At 36.7% G+C, this 21,051-nt stretch overlaps 1 protein-coding gene across 4 annotated transcripts in view; it reads left to right on the top strand.

Moving 5' to 3' along the window:
* Nucleotides 1-9,792: 9,792 nt before the first annotated feature.
* LOC127871754 (uncharacterized) overlaps nucleotides 9,793-21,051 on the top strand; it is a 343,111-nt gene continuing 331,852 nt past the window's right edge. For 2 of the 4 annotated variants that reach the window (XR_008045537.1, XR_008045538.1), the window contains exon 1: nucleotides 9,793-11,893. Coding sequence is in view for 1 of the 4 variants with exons in the window: in XM_052414922.1 (XP_052270882.1) it covers nucleotides 9,958-11,112 (1,155 nt within the window). In the remaining 3 variants the exon portion in view is untranslated. Of the gene's footprint in view, nucleotides 14,788-21,051 lie in introns of those variants that run through there. The other 2 variants (XR_008045539.1, XM_052414922.1) reach the window with 2 other exon arrangements.

Here is a 21,051-nt window from a genome sequence, read left to right as displayed (position 1 = left end):
TTTTGCAATATTGAAGATAGCAACTTGATATTTGACATGCATGTGTATCTCATGGAGCTGCACATTTTGAGTGGTGAAAGGTCAAGGTCGTCCTTCAAGGTCAAAGATCACATATATGGCGTCTGTCCGTCCGTCCGAAAACTTTAACATTGGTCATATTTTTGCAATATTGAAGATAGCAACTTGATATTTGGCATGCACGTGTATCTCATAGAGCTGCACATTTTGATTGGTGAAAGGTCAAAGTCATTCTTCAAGGTCAAAGGTCAAATTTTGCAGTATTGAAGATAGCAACTCGATATTTGGCATGCATGCGTTTCTCATGGAGCTGTAGATTTTGAGTGGTGAAATGTCAAAGTCATAGGTCAAGGTCAAAGGTCACATTTTGCAATATTGAAGACAGTAACTGAATATTTGGCATGCATGTGAATCTCATGGAGATGCACATTTTGAATGGTGAAAGGGCAATGTCATCCTTCAAGGTCAACGGTCAAGGTCAAAGGTCAAATTTTGCAATATTGAAGATAGCAACTCGACATTTCGACATTTGGCATTCATGCGTATCTCATGCAGCTGCACATTTTGAGTGGTGAAAGGTATAGGTCATACTTCATTGTTAAAGGTCAAGGTCAAAGGTCAAATTTTGCGATATTGTAAATAGCAACTCGATATTTGGCATGCATGCGTATCTCATGGGGCTGCACATTTAGAGTGGTGAAAGGTCAAGGTCATCCTTCAAGGTCAAAGGTCAAATATATGGCTTCAAAGCGGCGCAGTAGGGGGCATTGTATTTCACGAACACAGCTCTTACAACACTTACAACACTTACCTGACATACCACAATTGACTCCTTATTTTAAAATATCATCTAATAAATGACCACACACCCACAGTACTCCCCCTCTCAACCCCCCCCCCCCCCCACACACACACACAAACAGATTTTTTAAAACATGGTAAAAAACACAAATATTTATTTGTATGCCCCCGAAGGCGGGCATATAGTGATCGCACTGTCCATCTGTCTGTCTGTCTGTCTGTCTGTCTGTCTGTCTGTCTGTCTGTCTGTCTGTCTGTCTGTCTGTCTGTCTGTCTGTCTGTCTGTCTGTCTGTCTGTCTGTCTGTCTGTCCTTCCGTCACACTTTTGCGTGTAGGTTTCGAAAAATGCTCATAACTGCTATGTCGCTTCAGATGTAACCTTCATATTTGGTATGCATGTGTATATGGACTAGGCCTTTCCATGCGCACAACAATTTTGACCCCTGTGACTGTGACCTTGAACTTAGGGTCCGCGTTTAGGTTTCGATATCTGCGTTTAGGTTTCGAAAAATGTTTTTATTATTTTATTTTTGACAGACCATCCAACCATCACACCCAAGCTATTGCTATCAAACTTGAAATATAATCTTATTACTTTGTTTTATGTCTTAACAAATGTTCAATAGGTTGTGGAAAATATACCTGAACTCAGAATCGTCTATAATGTACCAAAAACATAAGCGATCAATATGTTTCAATTATGGTCCTCTTCCAGTTAGAATATGACTATATTTTCTTGACCTTATTGAATATGAACAATTTCCTCATTATACTGTCAATCACTCGAAAAGTCGAGCGCGCTGTCTTCTGACAGCTCTTGTTGTTTTTTTTAAATTTTTTACGTAAATGCCCTAAGTTTATTTTTTACGCGAGAAGTATAAAAAAATGAAAGAACACAGACATGATCAAGTTTATTGACCGCTTACAACATGACAATGAAAAAAGTGTACGAACTCTATCCATTTTTATGTTTTTTATAGCTTAAAAATTGAGAGCTGACTTATAGTATCAATAGTTTCTCTTCATTTACTTTTATATATTTATATGCTTATTATACACATACAAAATACGATAAAGTGTATACAAATTTGTTGTATTACGATTTTGATCTAGGTTCTGTTAAAAATTCTATACTTCATTGACCATCTGTGTATATATATTTTGTTGTAATGTGTGTACTCGTGGGCTATAAGACTAATGTATGTTGAAATAACCTCTAAAAAAACTCTCTTTAATAAAGAGCAAAAACATCGTGGGAGAATCAATTAACAGGAAGAGGACCATTACTGTTTCGCTCTAAAGTGACATGTTCACCGATTGGCGATTTTTTTAGTATCATACAATGTACTTACATACGAAAAATAATTATTTTTGCTAAAAAAGGGGTGTCCGAAAACTTAGAGTGTCCGAAAACATAGAGCAATTACGGTAATCAAAACATTGGGAATAACTTAAAAAACAATATAATATAAAAGCCCTACAAACAATGCTCGGTATTCGAACAAAAACTTATTTACCGCTGTGTCGTTTAGGATTTAGAAATTGATATGTTATTTTAAACGTTAGTAATACGCGTTGATTCCAAATTAAGAGGAATAGAAGATTTCTGAAACAAGCATTAAGGACAAAATTTTCTTCCGTTCAGTTTCTTCGCAATTTTTCGCTACAATAAAATTAAAACATCAATAGAATGATTCTTAAGCAAAAATGGGTTGTACTCAGAAAATAGGTTCCACGTCTAAATTAACAGAGTATTTCGGATTTTGACTAAAGTTTTAGCATTTGTTGTATAATTATTGTCCTTCCAATTATTCAATCATACTGGATATATTTCAATGAGATTTTTTTAACCGAAAGGGAGCTATTTGCTAAAACAAAGGTGCTTTCATTTTTAACTTCAATATCATTTTATTTCTGAGCAAATATATTTCTGAGATTTACACAAAAACATGTGTCAAAATCTACCAATCTGCACAAGAACTGATATGTCATTTAGCCAAGTCGGTTGGCTACCAATCATTTCTAGAATCGACTTAACAAAACTGATGTCCTATTCTGAATGAACATTAAATATCTCACGAAACAAATATTCGTGTACCGACTAGCGCTATTTCATATCCGAGGCAAATCATCACAGAAATGGTTTATAAAAGCCATATTTACAGTAATGGAAAAGTATAACCTTGTGAACTACCAATATTACTCCTCTAAAACTGACGTGGAAACGTATAGCAAACAATGCGATCCGCAAATATCACATGGAGCAATGGACGGTATGCGTCACAGGGGATCCAGAATTAGCGCGATTTAGCGTCGTTCACCTTCACATCGTGGCCGCTCGCATCTGGACCGCGGCGAAGACACCTTGTGAAACAACGGAAGCCTCGGCAGCTGTGCGTGTCCTAGTGACCACACGGGAACAAACCCTCGGACACCTTTGCAGACATTGTGGTTTTATAGTCATTGACAGCGACATTCATGCCGTCACCTCCTGTCAAAGACTGAGAGAATATAAACTTACAATACTACGAGCGTGTGAAATTCTCCACGATACTAATCCTCGTGATAAAGTGACGTTACCTCTATAAGCGGCCAACACCCTCGATGTTGAGACAACCAGGAGTATATGTACTTTCATTTATATGTGCATAACGCAAACGTTATTTATTGTGTTTAAAAATAAACAGACGTTGTATTGATCTCTTTACACAAATGTATACATAATATTCAGATGTAAATTATTGTTAATGTAAATAGTTGCTAAATCTATGTTAATATACTAGTATATGAATGTATATTTATCCCCACGCTTTTCGGAGAAAAAGTGGGGATATGTGGTTATCTCCGCAGTCTGTCCGTCCGTCCTGGTAACTTTCTCCTCCTAAACTATTAGCACTAGAACCTTGAAACGTACACACATGGTAGCTATGAGCGTATGTGCGACGGTGACGGCGACGGAATTTTGATCTGAACCCTGGTTCAAAAGTTATGGAGGTTAGGATGGGGCCGGGTCAGAGATTTTCCTGTGACCGCGATTTGAAAAAGGCTCATAACTACGGTGTCCCTTCAGATATTGCTTTGATATTTGGTATGCATGTGAATCTATACAACACCTTTCCATGCGCATACCATTTTTTACCCCTGTGACCTTGACCTTGAACTTGAGGTCAGCATTTAGGTTTCGAAATCTGCGACCGCGATTCGAAAAAGGCTCAAAACTACTTTGTCCCTTCAAATATTGCTTTCATATTTGGTATGCATGGACAACACCTTTCCATGCGCATAATTTTTTTGACCCCTGTGACCTTGACCTTGAACTTGAGGTCAGCGTTCAGGTTTCGAAATCTGCGACCGCGATTCGAAAAAGGCTCATTATTACTTCAGATATTGCTTTCATATTCGGTACGCATGTGTATCTGGACAACACCTTTCCATGCGCATGAAATTTTTGAACTTGGGATCTGCGTTCAGGTTTCGAAATCTGCGACCGCGATTAAAAAAAAGCTCATAATGTCTGCGTCCCTTCAGATATTGCTTTCATATTTGGTATGCATGTGTATCTAGACAATCCCTTTCCATGCGCATATAATTTTTGACACCTGTGACCTTGGCATTGAACTTAGGGTCCGCGTTTATATTTTGAAATATATCATGTGGTTATCTCCACCGTCCGTCCGTCCTGGCCACTTTCTCTTCCTACACTATTAACACTAGAACCTTGAAACTTACACACATGGTAGCTATAAGCATATGTGCGACAGTGCACTATTTGGAATTTTGATCTGAACCCTCGATCAAAAGTTATGGGGGTTGTTGTGGGGTCGGGTCAGAGATTTTCATTCATTTTTTAGGTTATTTTATATTAACTTCTTCAATTCTACACCGATTTACTTCAAATTGATACTGATTATCTCTTATGACAATACGGTCAATCTCAACTATGCATGGCCCAATTTCCAACCCGGGGCGCCCCTGGGCTAAACATGCGGCGTGGGGATACGCGTCGGCCTCTGCCGCGCCATTTCTAGTTTCATTTTACTGAATGTTTCTTAAATCACTGCAAAGTAGAAATAAAAAAGTATATATCATAAATATCACTATATCTCGCTCATTCACTTGCTCATTCTCCCCCTTGCGAACAATCTACACACATGATCAAAGTTGTATTTGGTTTTAAACGAGATAACGACAGAGAAAAATAACATTTTAACAATTTAATTTAACAATAAATGCATACAAGTAAAAAGGTTAAAAACAAATAACATATAAGTGATAAGTATTGTCTGATCACCCATCGCCTGTTGGTATCAAGGAGGGCGAGTAGAGAAAGCTCAACGTCGTCTTCTGGTTAAAAACAATCGCCATCATTGTCCCGGATGTTATCCAAGGCCGCGTAGATTGCCTCGGTGATGGCTCTGTTTTCCGCGGTGTCGCTTTCTACATCGACGGCCCCTGATTGATGATTTTTGTCAAGTTGAGCAAGGAGTGAGTCGACAAAATGCGCCTTGCGCTCAGCGTCTGATGTGTGATCCTCATCGTCGCTGTCCGAGTCCGTGTCCGACCACACGCGCCCGTTCAATGCGAGTTCCTCAGGCCTTGGGGGTTCGGCGGCTACAAAACCGGAACTTGTACCCGGCTGAACGTTTTGCCAACCCGGGTCCTTTGTCCAGTCGTAGTCTCTTCTTGGTTTCAAGGCTCTTGATTTGGTTTTGCAGAACACTCTTTTCCACCACTTCAGTTTTTTATCTGATTGTTTTAATTCATTTACGTGTGTTTCTCGGTGGACGGTTACTTCAGTCTTACTTGTAGCCTTTATTTCTGTCTGAACAAGGTCATTGTTTTGCAATAATGCTTCATTATCTTTCTCTAACACATTATTCGCCCGATCAGACGTTTTACTTTCACTCCCGTTGTGTGCTTTTCGGAACGGCAAGATTTTCCGAAGCTAATGTTTTAGCTTTTTACCAAAGCTCTTCTTCTCAGTGTTCTCCTTTTGATTACACTCTTTCGTTTTGTTTCAACGTCTTGGTGTTTGTCTTGTATGTTGTCTTGTCCGTTTTCTTGTCAGATTTCATGCCCATTTCGATGTCCGTTTTCTTCGCCTTTTTCTTATTCTCTTTGTGTTTCTCCTTTGGTTATCGTGTCTTTTTATTCTCTGTTTTTGTTTCATTGTTCGACCTAATTGCTTCGTGTGATTTCGCTGTTTCTAATAGTTCTGTATTGCCAATATCCGCATCCACCGTTTCCACGCTGGCTACTTCGTCAGTTGGCGTAGTACAAGTACAACTGTCGTTCGAGAGCATGATACTTTCGTTTTGTTTACGGTTTGTATTCTTGATATAGTTCTGGATCCAGTCGTCGTATTGCTCCCACTTTGGTTTTAAACAAATCTCCGACAGAGAATTATATATAAAACTGAAATCAATTGCCGTTGGATTGTGCAGCTCAGTTGTGCAGTTGTTAGAAGGGAGCAATAACCGTCTTCCAAGTCTTCCACGACAATATCATTCTTGTAAGAACAGGTTGTTGTGTTCGTCTCAATTGCCGCGTGTCCAACTGAAAGAAATTCATTTTCATCCACTTGAAAACGTTGTCTGGATGGCTTGTTGTTTCGGTAAACGCAGCTTGGATCTCAAGGTGTGACGCCAGGCCTTGAATGGCTTTGATCATTTTCAGAAAAACGACTCGATTGGATCCAGCCTTTGTTGAATATCGCATACGAAATTAAGTCAGAAGCTTTAACAACATGCGAGTAATATATGTATTGTTCTCGTCAAAATAGCGCTCATAGTGGGTCAACAGCTGGATTCTGACTGACTTTTCCATGTTCTCAAATTCTTTAAAGACAGCCTTTCTGTAACTGTCCCTCGACTTCCTCAATGCATTGAAGGCATATGTTTTGCCCTCATGTACCTTTAGCTTTGTATTTATTTTAGATCTATTAGTGTTCTGGTTCTCCGACAAAAAAAGGTGTGTCGATGTAATCTAAAATGCAATTGTCCACCAAATCCAGAACATCCTCCACTTCTTGTGACATACGTTTCAACATTTCATAAATGTTGGGCAAGAACGTCAAGCGGATTCGAGAAATGTCCGTCATACATTTTCTATTAAGCAGTTCCATGTGTTTTAAAGCTGCGATATCTTTTTAATATTTCTCAGAAATCACTTCATACATACTTGATAACACGCTTTCAACACATTTATCAAACGCATTAAATATTTCCTCCTACTTGTTCGAAAAGCACTCTTTTCAATACTGTAGATCTGTGTACTTGGAATTCTCGAAAAAGTTTGGACACAGTCGTTCAATCTGTTTGTACAGTAGTGTACTTCTCATTAAATTGTTTTCAATTTCATATTTGACATTTGCTACTTTGACTCTTAATCGCCGTTCAATAGAGAGGTACATGTGGTGTAACTTTATCAATGTCTTGTCATTTCGTTTCGTTATTCTGTTTAAATCCACGTTTTTTGATTTAAGACAAAACTTTCGCTCCTTTTCCTCGTTTTCCGTGCTTTGTTCTATCTTCTGTTTCAGTAACCAAACCTGTTTAGCCGTTTGGAGTATTACTTGTTCAAATGCAATTTCAATCTCATAATCTTTAAAAAGTAATTGTTTTTCTTTGTTTATCATTTTCCGATCCAAACCAAGAAGTCTGTCGATTTGTTCATTCAGCATATACCTTCGGTTTAAAAGATTGCGATATTCGCGGATATTCAAAGTCTTGAGATATGTCATTACGCGTATCTTCGGCATTTTTTCAGCATCCTTTTTCTTTCAGATATAAAATGTATTGCCGTTGAATATTGTGACAATGGTGATTGGTTACAATGTTCTTCAATGCGTTTTAACAACTTATCTGTTAATTCGTTCCGTTCACGCAGCGATTTTTGCATCCTTTCCTGCAGTTGAAGCCATGCCTCTACCTTCGTATATACTTTCCCTTTCATATTATCCAATGCTTCCACCAAAACAGGTCCGCGTATTTGCTCTTTGTATACAAACTCGGGTTTCTCGTCCAAATCTGATGACAGGCATTCGTCTTTTTCTAAATCAATGTCATCGTCTTCATTTGAAGATGAGGTGCTATAGCACATTTATTTTTTTTCGCCACCAATAACTGGTCATTTCGGTGACAAAGAAACGGTCGTGCGCTTTTCCTTCCACTCGTTTATGACACTAGCTCCAATATATTGATCGCAAATAGGTGAATGCAAGAGATTCATCCATTTTTGGAATCTTCTCTTTCTGGTTTCAGCATCTGTATATTTTATTTCATCGTAAGCCTTTCTGGTATTCAGTTTCTTGTTCATAGGCTCTCGAGTGTTATCATCGCATCGGCAAGAAATGAATGGGATGAATCACTGGCAATATTAAGAAAGTGCATGATAAAATTATCAAAACAGATAGCAGTATATTTAAATTTAATAAGCTATTTAATCGAGTTGATAAACTATGCTTTTACAACAGTTTTAATACATCTGTTGCTGAGAGGCAAATCGAACTTCAACTCATATACTTTATACTGTATTTGTTTATTGTGGTCAAATAAAAAGGGAGCGGAAAGGTTCCATCGACCGACCTCGTCAAGACATACACATATTACCCGTGCGCCGGTGTGTCCCAGCGCGGGGAAGTTAAAATAAGCCTTAACGACCAGGGCAACGAGACCACGCCCCGCCCTGTTGTGTACACAAACTTTGTGAGACTGACAGGGGGCGCCACCAAAAGCTTTGATTACAAGTCTTTCTTCACCCCCCCCTCCCCCGTTAAGCACTGCAGGCATTCAGCGCCTCGTCAACCCAGCGGCGCCATGGACCCCCCCCCCCTGGCGCGAATATTCAATGAGCCGACTGCATATGTGGTGAGCCTGGTGGGTCATATGGAAGTTCCGGTCACCTGATTGAGACCTACTGTCGATTATTTGGACTTAAATCACACTCCGTCTATTAGGTTAAGACATTGTAGCCATAGTTAAGAGTGATGGAGATTAACTTAGTAGTGTTATATTGGTTTTCAGGGATGTGATTTTTCCTCCTTTCAGCTGATTTCCTCCCTTTGAATGTCAAACTAACTTTACAAATAGTTTTTTACCCTGCTGGATCTACATAAAATGAAGAGTTAACTTGAACGCTTTAAGGGGGGTAGGGCATTTTCCTCCCCTGATGCGGTTCTTAAATCACACCCTGGTTTTATGTTTATATCGTTTTTAATTGTATAAATCCATCATTGGCTATTCATGAATGATTTTATTAAATTTTCAAAACTATTATTAAATGTCGTGTTGTTCTTATTATAACATTATTTCTGCTAAAAATACAATAAACGTGAAACAACATTATCACAACTTATGTATATATTTCGTATTTGTTCTTAGTCTAAATTTTAAACGCGCAGCTTTCAAAATGGTACAATTAGGTTTTAAATCAATCACCATACCCCGCGATTCGAAAGCTTTAGTCACTAGCGATAACGAACAGGTAAATCGGCCGGAGACGGATGCAATCAAATCCTATTTTGAAACAACATTAATTTTGTGAGAAGCTGTACACGTCTTTACTATGCCTAGGCTATAGCTTCACTTTTTACAAGCACTTTTACTTCTGAAGTCTGACTAACACATGTGAAAACGCATTAAAATTGCTATCCTCATCATCATGACTTTACAGTGATCCTTCAGATAAATCAATACTTTATACATAAATTAATACTTTTAACAGAGACGTAGATATCTACGTCTCTGCTTTTAATAAGGTTTACTAGTGTAGTACAAAGTCTGCAGACTACGTGTAACTTGGATGTCTTAACGCAAATCCAGATTAAGGATCGAAATGTATTTTCTTTAAATATAAAATTACCTTATCGTTAACTTTACGATTAACTTGAATGTATCAATATAATAAGCCATAATTTTACGTAAATATTCGGCAAATTAGTTAAATGTTTTCAGTTTAACCACGTCGATTACCCGCATCCGTCTTGACTGATGTGGGCCGTCTTGACTAAAGTTATGTTAAATTTGTTGTAGTGACCTCCCTTAGTTTAAAGTATTCCAATAAAAGAAAGATTATCAATCTACTACCTGGTAAAATACATTTTTCCTTTCAATCAAGAACTCAAGAGTATCACCAGACATGAGTGAAATGCTAAGAAATGATATGGAGAGTTATAATAAGTCGGAAGGAAGCGAAAGTTCGGATGAAGATTCAATGGAATCTATCGCGGACGAACCTGGACAATCGAAACCTACAATCTCGTACGACTTCACTGTTAAAACTTGGAAAGATGACATTGCGTTTATAATTGAAAATAAACGAATATACGCTGCTAAGGTCGTTCTGGCTCTGACCTCACCGGTGTTTGAAGCTATGTTTGGCTCAGAATTTACAGAAAGGTACAAGAATGAAGTAGAGCTTCCAGGCAAACACTTTGATAGCTTCCATGAATTTCTCTGCTGCTTGTATCCAAACATAAAGAAGGCGATCACTATTGACAATGTGTACAAAGTGCTTCCACTGGCGGATGAATACCAAATAAAGTCCCTTAAAAAGAAATGTGAAAAATTTCTTCTGAGGTTTATAAATGGTACTGATGTTCCGACAGAGAAAGTCCTGGCATGTCTGTCTGAGGTTTCCTTGCACAATCTTTCATCTGTTAAAGAATGTTGCATCTCAAAACTGCTAGAAAAGAACCCTGAAGAGCTTGTTAAGATTTCCAATGATTTGGTATCAGACGACATACTAGCATTGGTACTTAAGAAAGTTGTTTCAAAGCAGCAGACAGCTTATGGTCATCTTCACACTCGGCTGGTTAAGTCCTACATGCTGTTAGACATGTCTAAGGGATTTCACACGCCAGAGCTCCAAGGCTTTGACCATGCTATTGGAGCAACCATTAGCCATACCGTGACAAACGTTTCCAAACTTAAGTGGCAGAAAAGCAAGCAGATTACCCTTTGGAATTTTAAGTTCAACGCATTCCTCAAAATATCACCAGAAAATTTTGGCTTCTTTCTTCAGTGTGAACCACCAGATGGTATTGAGAATTGGTCATGTGTCGTCAAAGGTATTCTCATTCTGAAAAAACATTCAGGAGCCGTGGACAAGAACAACCGGTGCTTGAAGATATCGCATACCTTCACGCCAGAACAGTTTGACTGGGGATTTGGAGCCTTTGAAAAAATGGAGCGCGTGTTAAATCCAGTCAATGGCTATATTAAAGATGACAGACTGAAAGTTAAAATTCACTTCTTGGCAAATAAACCAAATTGGGTTGAACCATCTGGTTAAGAAAAAACAAACGTAGCATTTTTGCCAGAGCATAAACTATTGATTTAGTACATAATACATGTAATCACAGGGTTTAAAAAAACTTATTTATGATTTTTATTTTGAATTAAAAATTCCAAATTCAAGCTTTGCACACTGCGTGGTAATTTGAACTGGCTTTTATTCACTGTTAGATGCAATTATAGTTTTCGCTACCAGGCCTTTTCCTGGCAAAATCTACAGGTCCATTAAACAGACACATTCCCAAACCTAAATTGTAAAGAAATTCCCAATTTGAAAGAACTACAACCAAATTCCCCCCCCCCCCCCCCCCCCAATTTTTTTTTCAGAAATTCAGAAAAAACGTGTCTAATGATAATTTTCTCTCAACTTTATTTCATTTACATCTAACAAAGAATAATTTATATGATTTTATTAACCAGGTTTTCCGAAGGAAAAAACTGGTTATTAGATTGGCGAATGCGGGCTGGCGGAATAAGCTTGTCCGGGCCATAACTATGTCGTTCATTGTCAGATTTTAAAATCATTTGGCACATTTGTTCACCATCATTGGACGGTGTGTCGCGCGAAATAATTACGTCGATATCTCCAAGGTCAAGGTCACACTTTGAGTTCAAAGGTCAAAAATGGCCATAAATGAGCTTGTCCGAGCCATAACTATGTCGTTCATCGTCAGATTTTAAAATCATTTGGCACATTTGTTCACCATCATTGGACGGTGTGTCGCGCGAAATAATTACGTCGATATCTCCAAGGTCAAGGTCACACTTTGAGTTCAAAGGTCAAAAATGGCCATAAATGAGCTTGTCCTGGCCATAACTATGTCATTCATTGTGAGATTTTAAAATCATTTGGCACATTTGTTCACCATCATGGGACGGTGTGTCCCACGAAAGAATCACGTCAATATCTCCAATGTCAAGGTCGCCACGACTAAAAATAGATTTAAAAAAAAAAAAACATACAAAGGGGGTTAATTTTTTTTGGTCATTTCAAAAGTTCAGTTTGAGTTTTCTCCCTTTATCAGATTTTTTTTTCACAATGAAAACCTGGTTTTGTGACAATTTTGTCCCTTGTTCTTCTTATTCAAATTATTATTAAGAGTTATTATAAATAATTGTTCCCAAATCAGTGGACTTTTTACGCAAAAAAAGCCCAATACCGAAATTAATTTTTTCCCAAAATGGCCAGGAAAAGGCCTGGCTACAAACATCACTGTCATAGTTCAGATTGATTTGTTTCATTCTATATATATATACAAATTATTTCATTGAATCTACAGATCAAACTGGGTTTCATGAAATAGTGCTTTAGATTTAACAAAACTTTGCTTTTATCACTTTCATTATTTTTGGTAATCTCATCGATCATTTCAATCAGTGCTATCTTTTCTTGCTTGTCCTGACAACTTCAAAATACAACATGTAGTTCTGTTATATGACATACATAAAGAAAGCTTATGCATGTCACAATTTTATATTTTGCTTGTGTTACCTTAAGTGCAAGCTAGAACGATGTGTTATACAACATGTAATGGGCTCTTTTTCTGAAGGGAAATGGCTGCTTGAATAATTGGCATATATCCATGTATTGAAGTTGTACATTGTGAGTGTAAAAGTTTTGTTGTTGATCAAAATTCAGCTGTGTAGTGCTGTGCAGATTCATTACAGAAACTTATTGTACCATCCTGTAACAAAGTAAAGGAGGGTATTGTCGAATTATTATGAACATGTGTCTGTCTGCAATGTTTTCTTGTCACTTGGTCAAAATGTGATGGGGGCCATTTAGATTGGGAATCATGTGATACAAGGGGATTTTTGAAATAAAATTTATATGACTACATGTCTAAATTCTTCTTTGTTATTAAACTTTGATAAAAAATTTGCATCAAAATGCATAATTGGATTATGACATAACCTGTATTGATGAAAATTGTTGGGATTGTTGATAAAAATGCAACTAACTTGAGGCAATTATTGTTCAAATTTTGAAATCTTTTTTTCGAAATGAAGCTAACATTAAGAGAGAAATTCTATGGTGATTGTAAGGCAAAAATCTATACCTTGATAGCAGGACACTCACACACACAGTGTGCCATATTTCGACCCCAAATTGGCTCAAAAAAAATAAATGAGTCTGTCCGTTGGCTCAAACCTGTCTAAATATGTTCTCTTACTCTTTTAATTATGCAACATCAAACTTGAAGGCATTGTTTCTTATGGAACGAAGTTATTATCCTGAGTTGAAAATTACAAGTTATTCATCCTTTTCAACCTAGAGATTGATCAACACCAGGCTACTATAATATGCAACATTTTGGGGTATTCCTCGCAGGCCATCTAGCTCAAATGGTTAAGGGCTGGACTTCATATCAAAGGATTGTAGGTTTGATCCCCGTCCCCCAGGCACATAACTTGTGTTGGCATTGGTCATGAAATCCTTTCTCCGACCATTCCCCACCCCTACCTCTGTCTTATGTAGGGTAATTGTCTGTAACTGGCATAAGTAAGTGCACTTAGTACTGGTAAGCCAGCTATCCCAGAAAAAGTGTGAGTTGGTAAACATGATAGACAGAAATACTGTAGGAAATGGCAAAAGATACAACTTAACAAAGTCACAATTGTGACCATATCTAGTTTTATATTACTTTTCAATTATTTGGTAGAATATCTTCTGTCTTATCCTCAAATAAAACTTGTATCTTTATTCTATGGTAAATCTTGTATCAGTGAGCTCTTGTAGCGAAAAAATTGGCCAAAAACCTCTTTTTACCATTTTTAAGTATCAGTAAAATAAGAACTGCATGAGCCCTTTTGATTATTGTAGTAAAATCAGGTTTAAGTCTTTTTGTAGAATGTACATTTTAGGTTTTCCTAATTTATTTCATCAATAATCATTTACAATGGGAAAAGGTGTTATGGAACATATGATGTTACTCAAAATGTCACTAGAATAAATGATCATCAGCTAGGCATTAAAGTGTTGGTACAACTGTTGGTTTAAATTCCATTATTGTTCATATAATCTTCTGTGAATTGAGGAAACAACTGATGTTTTAAGTGCGTCATGTACTTCATTGAACAAAAACGTATGATTGTCATAACAGGAAAAGAACTTTGTATTCTTTAATAACTTTGTTTATTGGAGTTATTTGTTTAAGAAATCATTTTGATCAAAGTAGAAACATTTAAGCTTTAATATGTTAATCGTTAGATAAATATGTAAATGAAAAAAGATTGTAGATTGTTTGCTTGATCGTCTACTAGAATAAAAAAAAGCTATATGACTAACTTAGTTAATATACCTTTATTGCTTATTGTTAAATATTGCAAGTTCAAAATTATATAGTGTCAAAGTAATGTTGTTGAGTTTAACAGCACATATGTTTGTTTAGGTATTATTGTAATAATTTAAATATAAGAAAACAGTTGAATGCATTAATTTTGAAACCTTTTACAGTTGTTAACATTTTGTTGAGTCATGACTTAAGTTGAAAAATAAATCAAAGTCTATTTATGCTGTCTTTTATATGTAGAATGCTGTTCTTATGTACAACACTGAAGCTGCATGTATCGGTTAAATGCTCAATGCCAACGGGCTTATTCATATTTCCAGCATGACTAGGTAACTATTAACAATGTTAATAGCCTGAAAAATAAAGACTTGTAAATTACAGAGCTTATCCTAGTTTCAAATTTGAGGGAGTTCAGCAGAAATAAGGGAGAAGTGGTTTCTGCTCAGCGTTTTATCAGCTCTTCACTTGTTTTATACCCCTCATTACACCAAGCCCATCAGCATTAATCGCAAACAAATCGTATTTTCAAATTTTATGACATCCTTGACCTTATTATTGCATTAATCAAATCAATGCATAATGATTAATAAAAACATAGATACACCAATAGAAACCTTAATAATTTCCACGATGCATCACAACCCATATTAAAATAGAGTTAAATCCTCAACGCATACTAAATTACAATCATTAGTTATAGACAGTCTGATGAATCTTTAAAATACATGCCACATAAAGGCAGAAATCAATGCATTTATAGATAATAGTGGAAGTTTGGGGGAAAACAAATATAAACAAAGACACATAATGGTTATTGCTGTTATTTATGTATTTAACAGAGTTAAATTAATAATTAATAATATTTTATATGTTTACCTTTCAATATCTTCCATTATGTTTACCTTTTAATATCTTCCATTATGTTTACCTTTCAATATCTTCCATTTCAGTTCCATGCTTTTTCAGTAAAATGTGGACCATTTAAAAGATGATCAACCAAAATAAGCATATGAATATGATGTTTATTTTCCATTTTCGAACAATAATTTTGTAAAATGTTTTTACTTTGGGAGTAAACTGAACTCCAATTTGCAAACAATGTTGTCTGAGACATACATAAACTGTTTGGATTTGATTTTCTAATAAATATTTATTGTTTGTAAAAAAAATATTCCTAATTGTTAATGGACAGATACATTTTATTAAACACTACCATATGATGTCCGCAGTTAATTCGATTGTGGTCATTTTTGCAGAAAATTGTAATTGCGGAATTTGTTTTCTCCATTGTCCCCAATTTCAGAATATTGCTGTATGAAACAGGTATGCGTAGCAACGTAAAAATGAATATATCAGACTATTTGTGAACCAAAAGTAAAATCTGTTGTTTGGCCGACAAGTCGCGCCACTCTGCTAGCATGGGGATAATGCATGCATTCTGACAGTTTCTTTTGATAAAATATACCGCTTAACTCCTCCTTCAAGTCAGGGACTGATTGCGGTTTGGGTACAGTAAACTATTTAAACATTGGGTCAAAATGACATTGGGTTGCATTTTAAGATATACAACTTCATTGTTTGGAGAGGGTAACAAGAAATGCTTTTGCTGCCGGCCTATCTGCTGTGGTGATTTTATATAAAAAAGGGTCCTGAGCGACTTCAAGACAAACGTAAACAGACAATTTCGAGATGGCGAAATTGAGAACAAGGGACAAAATTGTCTCAAAACCAGGTTTTCAATTGGAAAAACAATTCTGATAAAGGGAGACAACTCAAACTGAACCGATTGTTTATGATTAACCACCTTTGTTTCAAAATAAATCTATTTTTAGTCGTGGCGACCTTAACCTTGGAGATATTGATGTACTTCTTTCGTGCAACACACTGTCCAATGATGGTGAACAATTGTGCTAAATGATTTTAAAATCTCACAATGAATGACATAGTTGTGGCCCGGACAAGGTCATATATGACCATTTTTGACCTTTGAACTCAAAGTGTGACATTAACCTTGGAGATATCGACATAATTCGTTCGCGCTACACAACGTCTAATGATAAAGAACAAATGTGCCAAATGATTTTAAAATCTCACCATGAACGACAAAGTTATGGCCCGGACAAGCTTGTTCCGCCAGCCCACCGACATTCGCCAATCTAATAACCAGTTTTTTCCTTCAGAAAACCTGGTTAAAAATATAGCCTAGTTGAAAAAGACCTTAAAGTTGACTTCTCATTTATGTAAGTTATTTCCCATCTTGCCATAAACATAAAGCCTGAATCGTATCCAAGTTGTGAAAGACATGCATGCTAGGGATTTGGGCAGTTCTCCATACATAGGGTTAATGAAATATTGTTGCAACTTCATGTGAATTTGTCCGTGAAAACAGAGCGATGATGGCCATAAAGCATTCACATGGGTTCAAGGTATAACAGCTGTTAAAAACTAAACCTTGTGACCTAGTTTTTGACCCCACTTGATCCACATTCAAACATGCCTTGATACTTTCAAGATAAACATTCTGACCATGTTGTTTCAAGATTGAGTCATTACTGTGGCTTCTTGAGTTTTAACAAGGATTTTCTTCAATTTGAACTGTTGAGTTTTTTGAGGCACAACCCAATTTCATAATCAGCCCAGATTTAGTCAAGAAATACAATCCAACCAAGTTTCATTAAATTGAACCATTAATTTTGCTTTTATATTGCAAAGATATGACTAAGTCACATAGTTTTAGGACACATGACAGTGGTTCAAACTTCTGACCAAATTTTATTAAGGTTTCATGAACGAAAGTGGCATCTCCTCTGGATTTCTAGCTTTAATATTACAAAAGCTATGCACGACGCCAGGCATAGGACCACCACAATAGCTAGTCATGCGCTTCATATTATATATTAAGTTAAAGTGAAATTTCTCAAGCAAAATAACTGCAGGTAGTTTACAGATGAATTAACCCTTTGCATGCTGGGAAATTTGTCGTCGGCTAAAATGTCTTCTGCTGAATTTTTAAAATTAGCATTTTCTTCGATTTTTTTTCAAAGAATATTATCAGAATAGCAAACAGTTTGGATCCTGATGAGACGCCACGTTCTGTGGCGTCTCATCTGGATCCAAACTGTTTGCAAAGGCCTTCAAAATTCGGTTCCCGCACTGAGAGGGTTAAAACCTAGCCTAAACAACAATGCTGATAAGAGAAGGGTGGCATTTCTGCAAAAATTAACTGAAAAGGCCCATATTTATACATATGTTAAAACAGTTATCAAAAATGCCCAGTGGATTCATTTTAATGAATGAAATATAAGAACAGTTAATATAATACATCTAAATGAAGCAACTTTATTTTGATCAAAAAGTATAAAATGTAAAACTTTCAAATGTAGCAACATCACTCAACAAAATAATATTAAATACCAACTCTAGACTATTTTAGATTTTAATTGCTAACTATTTGACACAACTAAAGCCTTTCATAACAGTGATAAATAGTAACTACAACTTCAATGCTGCATATATTGTAATATTTAGCTAGTTGTACTAATAATATTGGAGAAAGTTGAAATAGATGGGTCACAGGTAAAATATGCCCAGACACTCCACTTTTCTCAAAACTAAACTTATGCTACAACATACAATTATGTGCATGATAACATGCTGATTTATATATAATGTTCCATCCCTCTAGCAGCAATAGCTCTTGAGTCACGTGCTACACAAGTATTAAAATGTCATTTTTTTACTAGACAAGGACATAAATCCAGTTCTTTAACAAAAATACGAAGGCGAAAAAAATCACATTTATCAGTCTTAAAACGATCTTATTTTACAGACAAAATGAATGTATTAATTCCACTGTATGTAAACAAAGAGTCAAAAACTATACCTAACACAGGTAAGGAATTAATTATTAATTTTCAGATAGAACAAAAAATTGTGTTCTTAGTGTTTGCTTTTGTGATAAGAAAAGTCAAAACACACACACACACACTCGTGTTGAATGCATGTTTGTCCATAAGCGTTTTTCTGAATCTGTACAGCTTTTTTTCTTTCGACTGAACCAGTACTCTCTCCGAGATATCACAGTCTTTGCACAGTCACAAAAATGTCACTATTGTGGTATCAATGGTGTTGCACGACGGTGTTTCGCCTGTCTTAGATTGCAGAATGTACTGAAAAAGATATAAGTTTGAGTTAAACTATTATTCAATACAACACCAAAGAAATTTTCTTGTAATAGTGGTTTAATTGTAAATATAACTATTAGATAACCAGGTAATATGTATGCTTTGTGTGTGCCTTAAAACTAGTTACATTTATAAGAAATGAAAGAATGCAATGCCAAACAAGAGCACCGCATAACGGGTGCCACGCTCGGCTGCGGGTGCAGTTTTGAATAAATAAAAGCTTGACATAATTTTTTTTAATGAGGTCACAGTAACCTTGACTTTTGACCTAGTGACCCAAAAATGGGTGTGGCATGTAAAACTCATCAAGGTGCAGCTACATATTAAGTATCAAAGTTGTAGGTTGAAGCACTATGATTTTAGAGCCAATGTTCAAAACCTTGACAAAATGTTAAGGTTTTAGCACGACACTGACCGCGGACATGACACGACAAGCTGGCTATGACAATACCTTGGGTTTTCTCCAAAAACAGCCCAGCTAAAAACCAGGTTAACTATTCACATTTTTAGTTATTAATTTATTACCAATAATTTTGCAATCCCATGCTTGGTAGGCGTGGCTTTAAAAAAAAAGTTTTACAAAACCCACAATGAAAAACACCTTAAATGGCCAAAATAACAAGGGCTGTTTGTAAAACATGCATGCCCCCCATATGGGCTGTCAGTTGTAGTGGCAGCCATTGTGTGAATATGTTTTTTGTCACTGTGACCTTGACCTTTGACCTAGTGACCTGAAATTCAATAGGGGTCATCTGCCAGTCATGTTCAATGTACCTATGAAGTTTCATGATCCTAGGCCTAAGCATTCTTGAGTTATCATCCGGAAACCATCTGGTTGACGGACGGACCGACGGACATGTGCAAAACAATATACCCCCTCTTCTTCGAAGGGGGGCATGATAAATATAATTTTTCTTTTGATGAACATTTATTATGCAATAAAAAGGAAAACACAAATTTTCTCAAATAATCATGTGTTGCCTTGTTGGTATCCAGTTCTGTATGAGATAGTACCAGATTTATCCTCTCTTAATTTTACACCTCAATAAAATTTTGATATTTATTTAGAAATAAAAAGAAATTAAACATGTTACTGCCTATTTAGGAGTGTGGTATAAGACAGGTGATGTTCATTTCACTCATTCTGCACAAACTAGGTTTACAAAAATACATTCTATATTGTAACAACAACACCGCATAACGGGTGCCAACGCTCGGCTGTGGGTGCATTTTTTAAATATGGGCTGTCCGTTGTAGTGGCAGCCATTGTGTGAATACGTTTTTTGTCACTGTGACCTTGACCTTTGACCTAGTGACTCCAAAATCAATAGGGGTCATCTGCGAGTCATGATCAATCTACCTAGTAGTACCTACGAAGTTTCATATGCATTCTTGAGTTATCATCCGAAAACCATTTTACTATTTCGGGTCACAGTGACCTTTGATCTAGTGACCTCAAAATCAATAGGGGTCATCTGCGAGTCATGATCAATCTACCCATGAAGTTTCATGATCCTAGGCGTATGCGTTCTTGAGTTATCATCCGGAAACCATTTTACTATTTCGGGTCACCGTGACCTTGACCTTTGACCTAGTGACCTCAAAATCAATAGGGGTCATCTGCGAGTCATGATCAATCTACCCATAAAGTTTCATGATCCGAGGCGTATGCGTTCTTGAGTTATCATCCGGAAACCATTTTACTATTTCGGGTCACCGTGACCTTGACCTTTGACCTAGTGACCTCAAAATCAATAGGGGTCATCTGCAAGTCATGATCAATGTATCTATGAAGTTTCATGATCCTAGCCCCAAGCGTTCTTGAGTTATCATCCGGAAACCACCTGGTGGACGGACCGACCGAAAGACCGACCGACCCACCGACATGTGCAAAGCAATATACCCCCTCTTCTTTGAAGGGGGGCATAATAAATGAAAGCTTGTCAGAATTTTTTGCTCTTTTTATTTTAGAGGTCACAGTGGCCTTGACCTTTGACCTAGTGACCCAAAAATGGGTGTGGCGTGTAGAACTCATCAAGGTGCAGCTACATATGAAGTTTCAAAGTTGTAGGTGAAAGCACTTTGATTTTAGGGCCAATGTTCAAAACCTAGACAAAATGTTAAGATTTTAGCACGACGTGGACGGCGGACACGACACGACAAGCTGGCTATGACAATACCTTGGGTTTTCTCCAAAAACAGCCGAGCTAAAAACAACAAGAGATGTGTTTGTCAGAAACACAAAGCCCCCTAATGCGCCACTTTTTTTGTTGTTGACCTTTGACCTTGAAGCATGACCTTGACCTTTCACCACTCAAAATGTGCAGCTTCATGAGATACAGATGCATGCCAAATATCAAGCTGCTATGTTCAATATTTCAAAAGTTATTGCAAAACTTTAATGTAAGGTTAAAGTTTTGATGACAAAATGACAGATTGATGGAATGACAGACAGACAGG

This window comes from Dreissena polymorpha, chromosome 3 (assembly GCF_020536995.1).
Source record: "Dreissena polymorpha isolate Duluth1 chromosome 3, UMN_Dpol_1.0, whole genome shotgun sequence".
In the NCBI taxonomy this organism is placed as follows: Eukaryota; Metazoa; Mollusca; class Bivalvia; order Myida; family Dreissenidae; genus Dreissena; species Dreissena polymorpha.
Note: the sequence above shows the minus strand (reverse complement) of the source record. Positions and strands in the feature narration are given on the sequence as shown.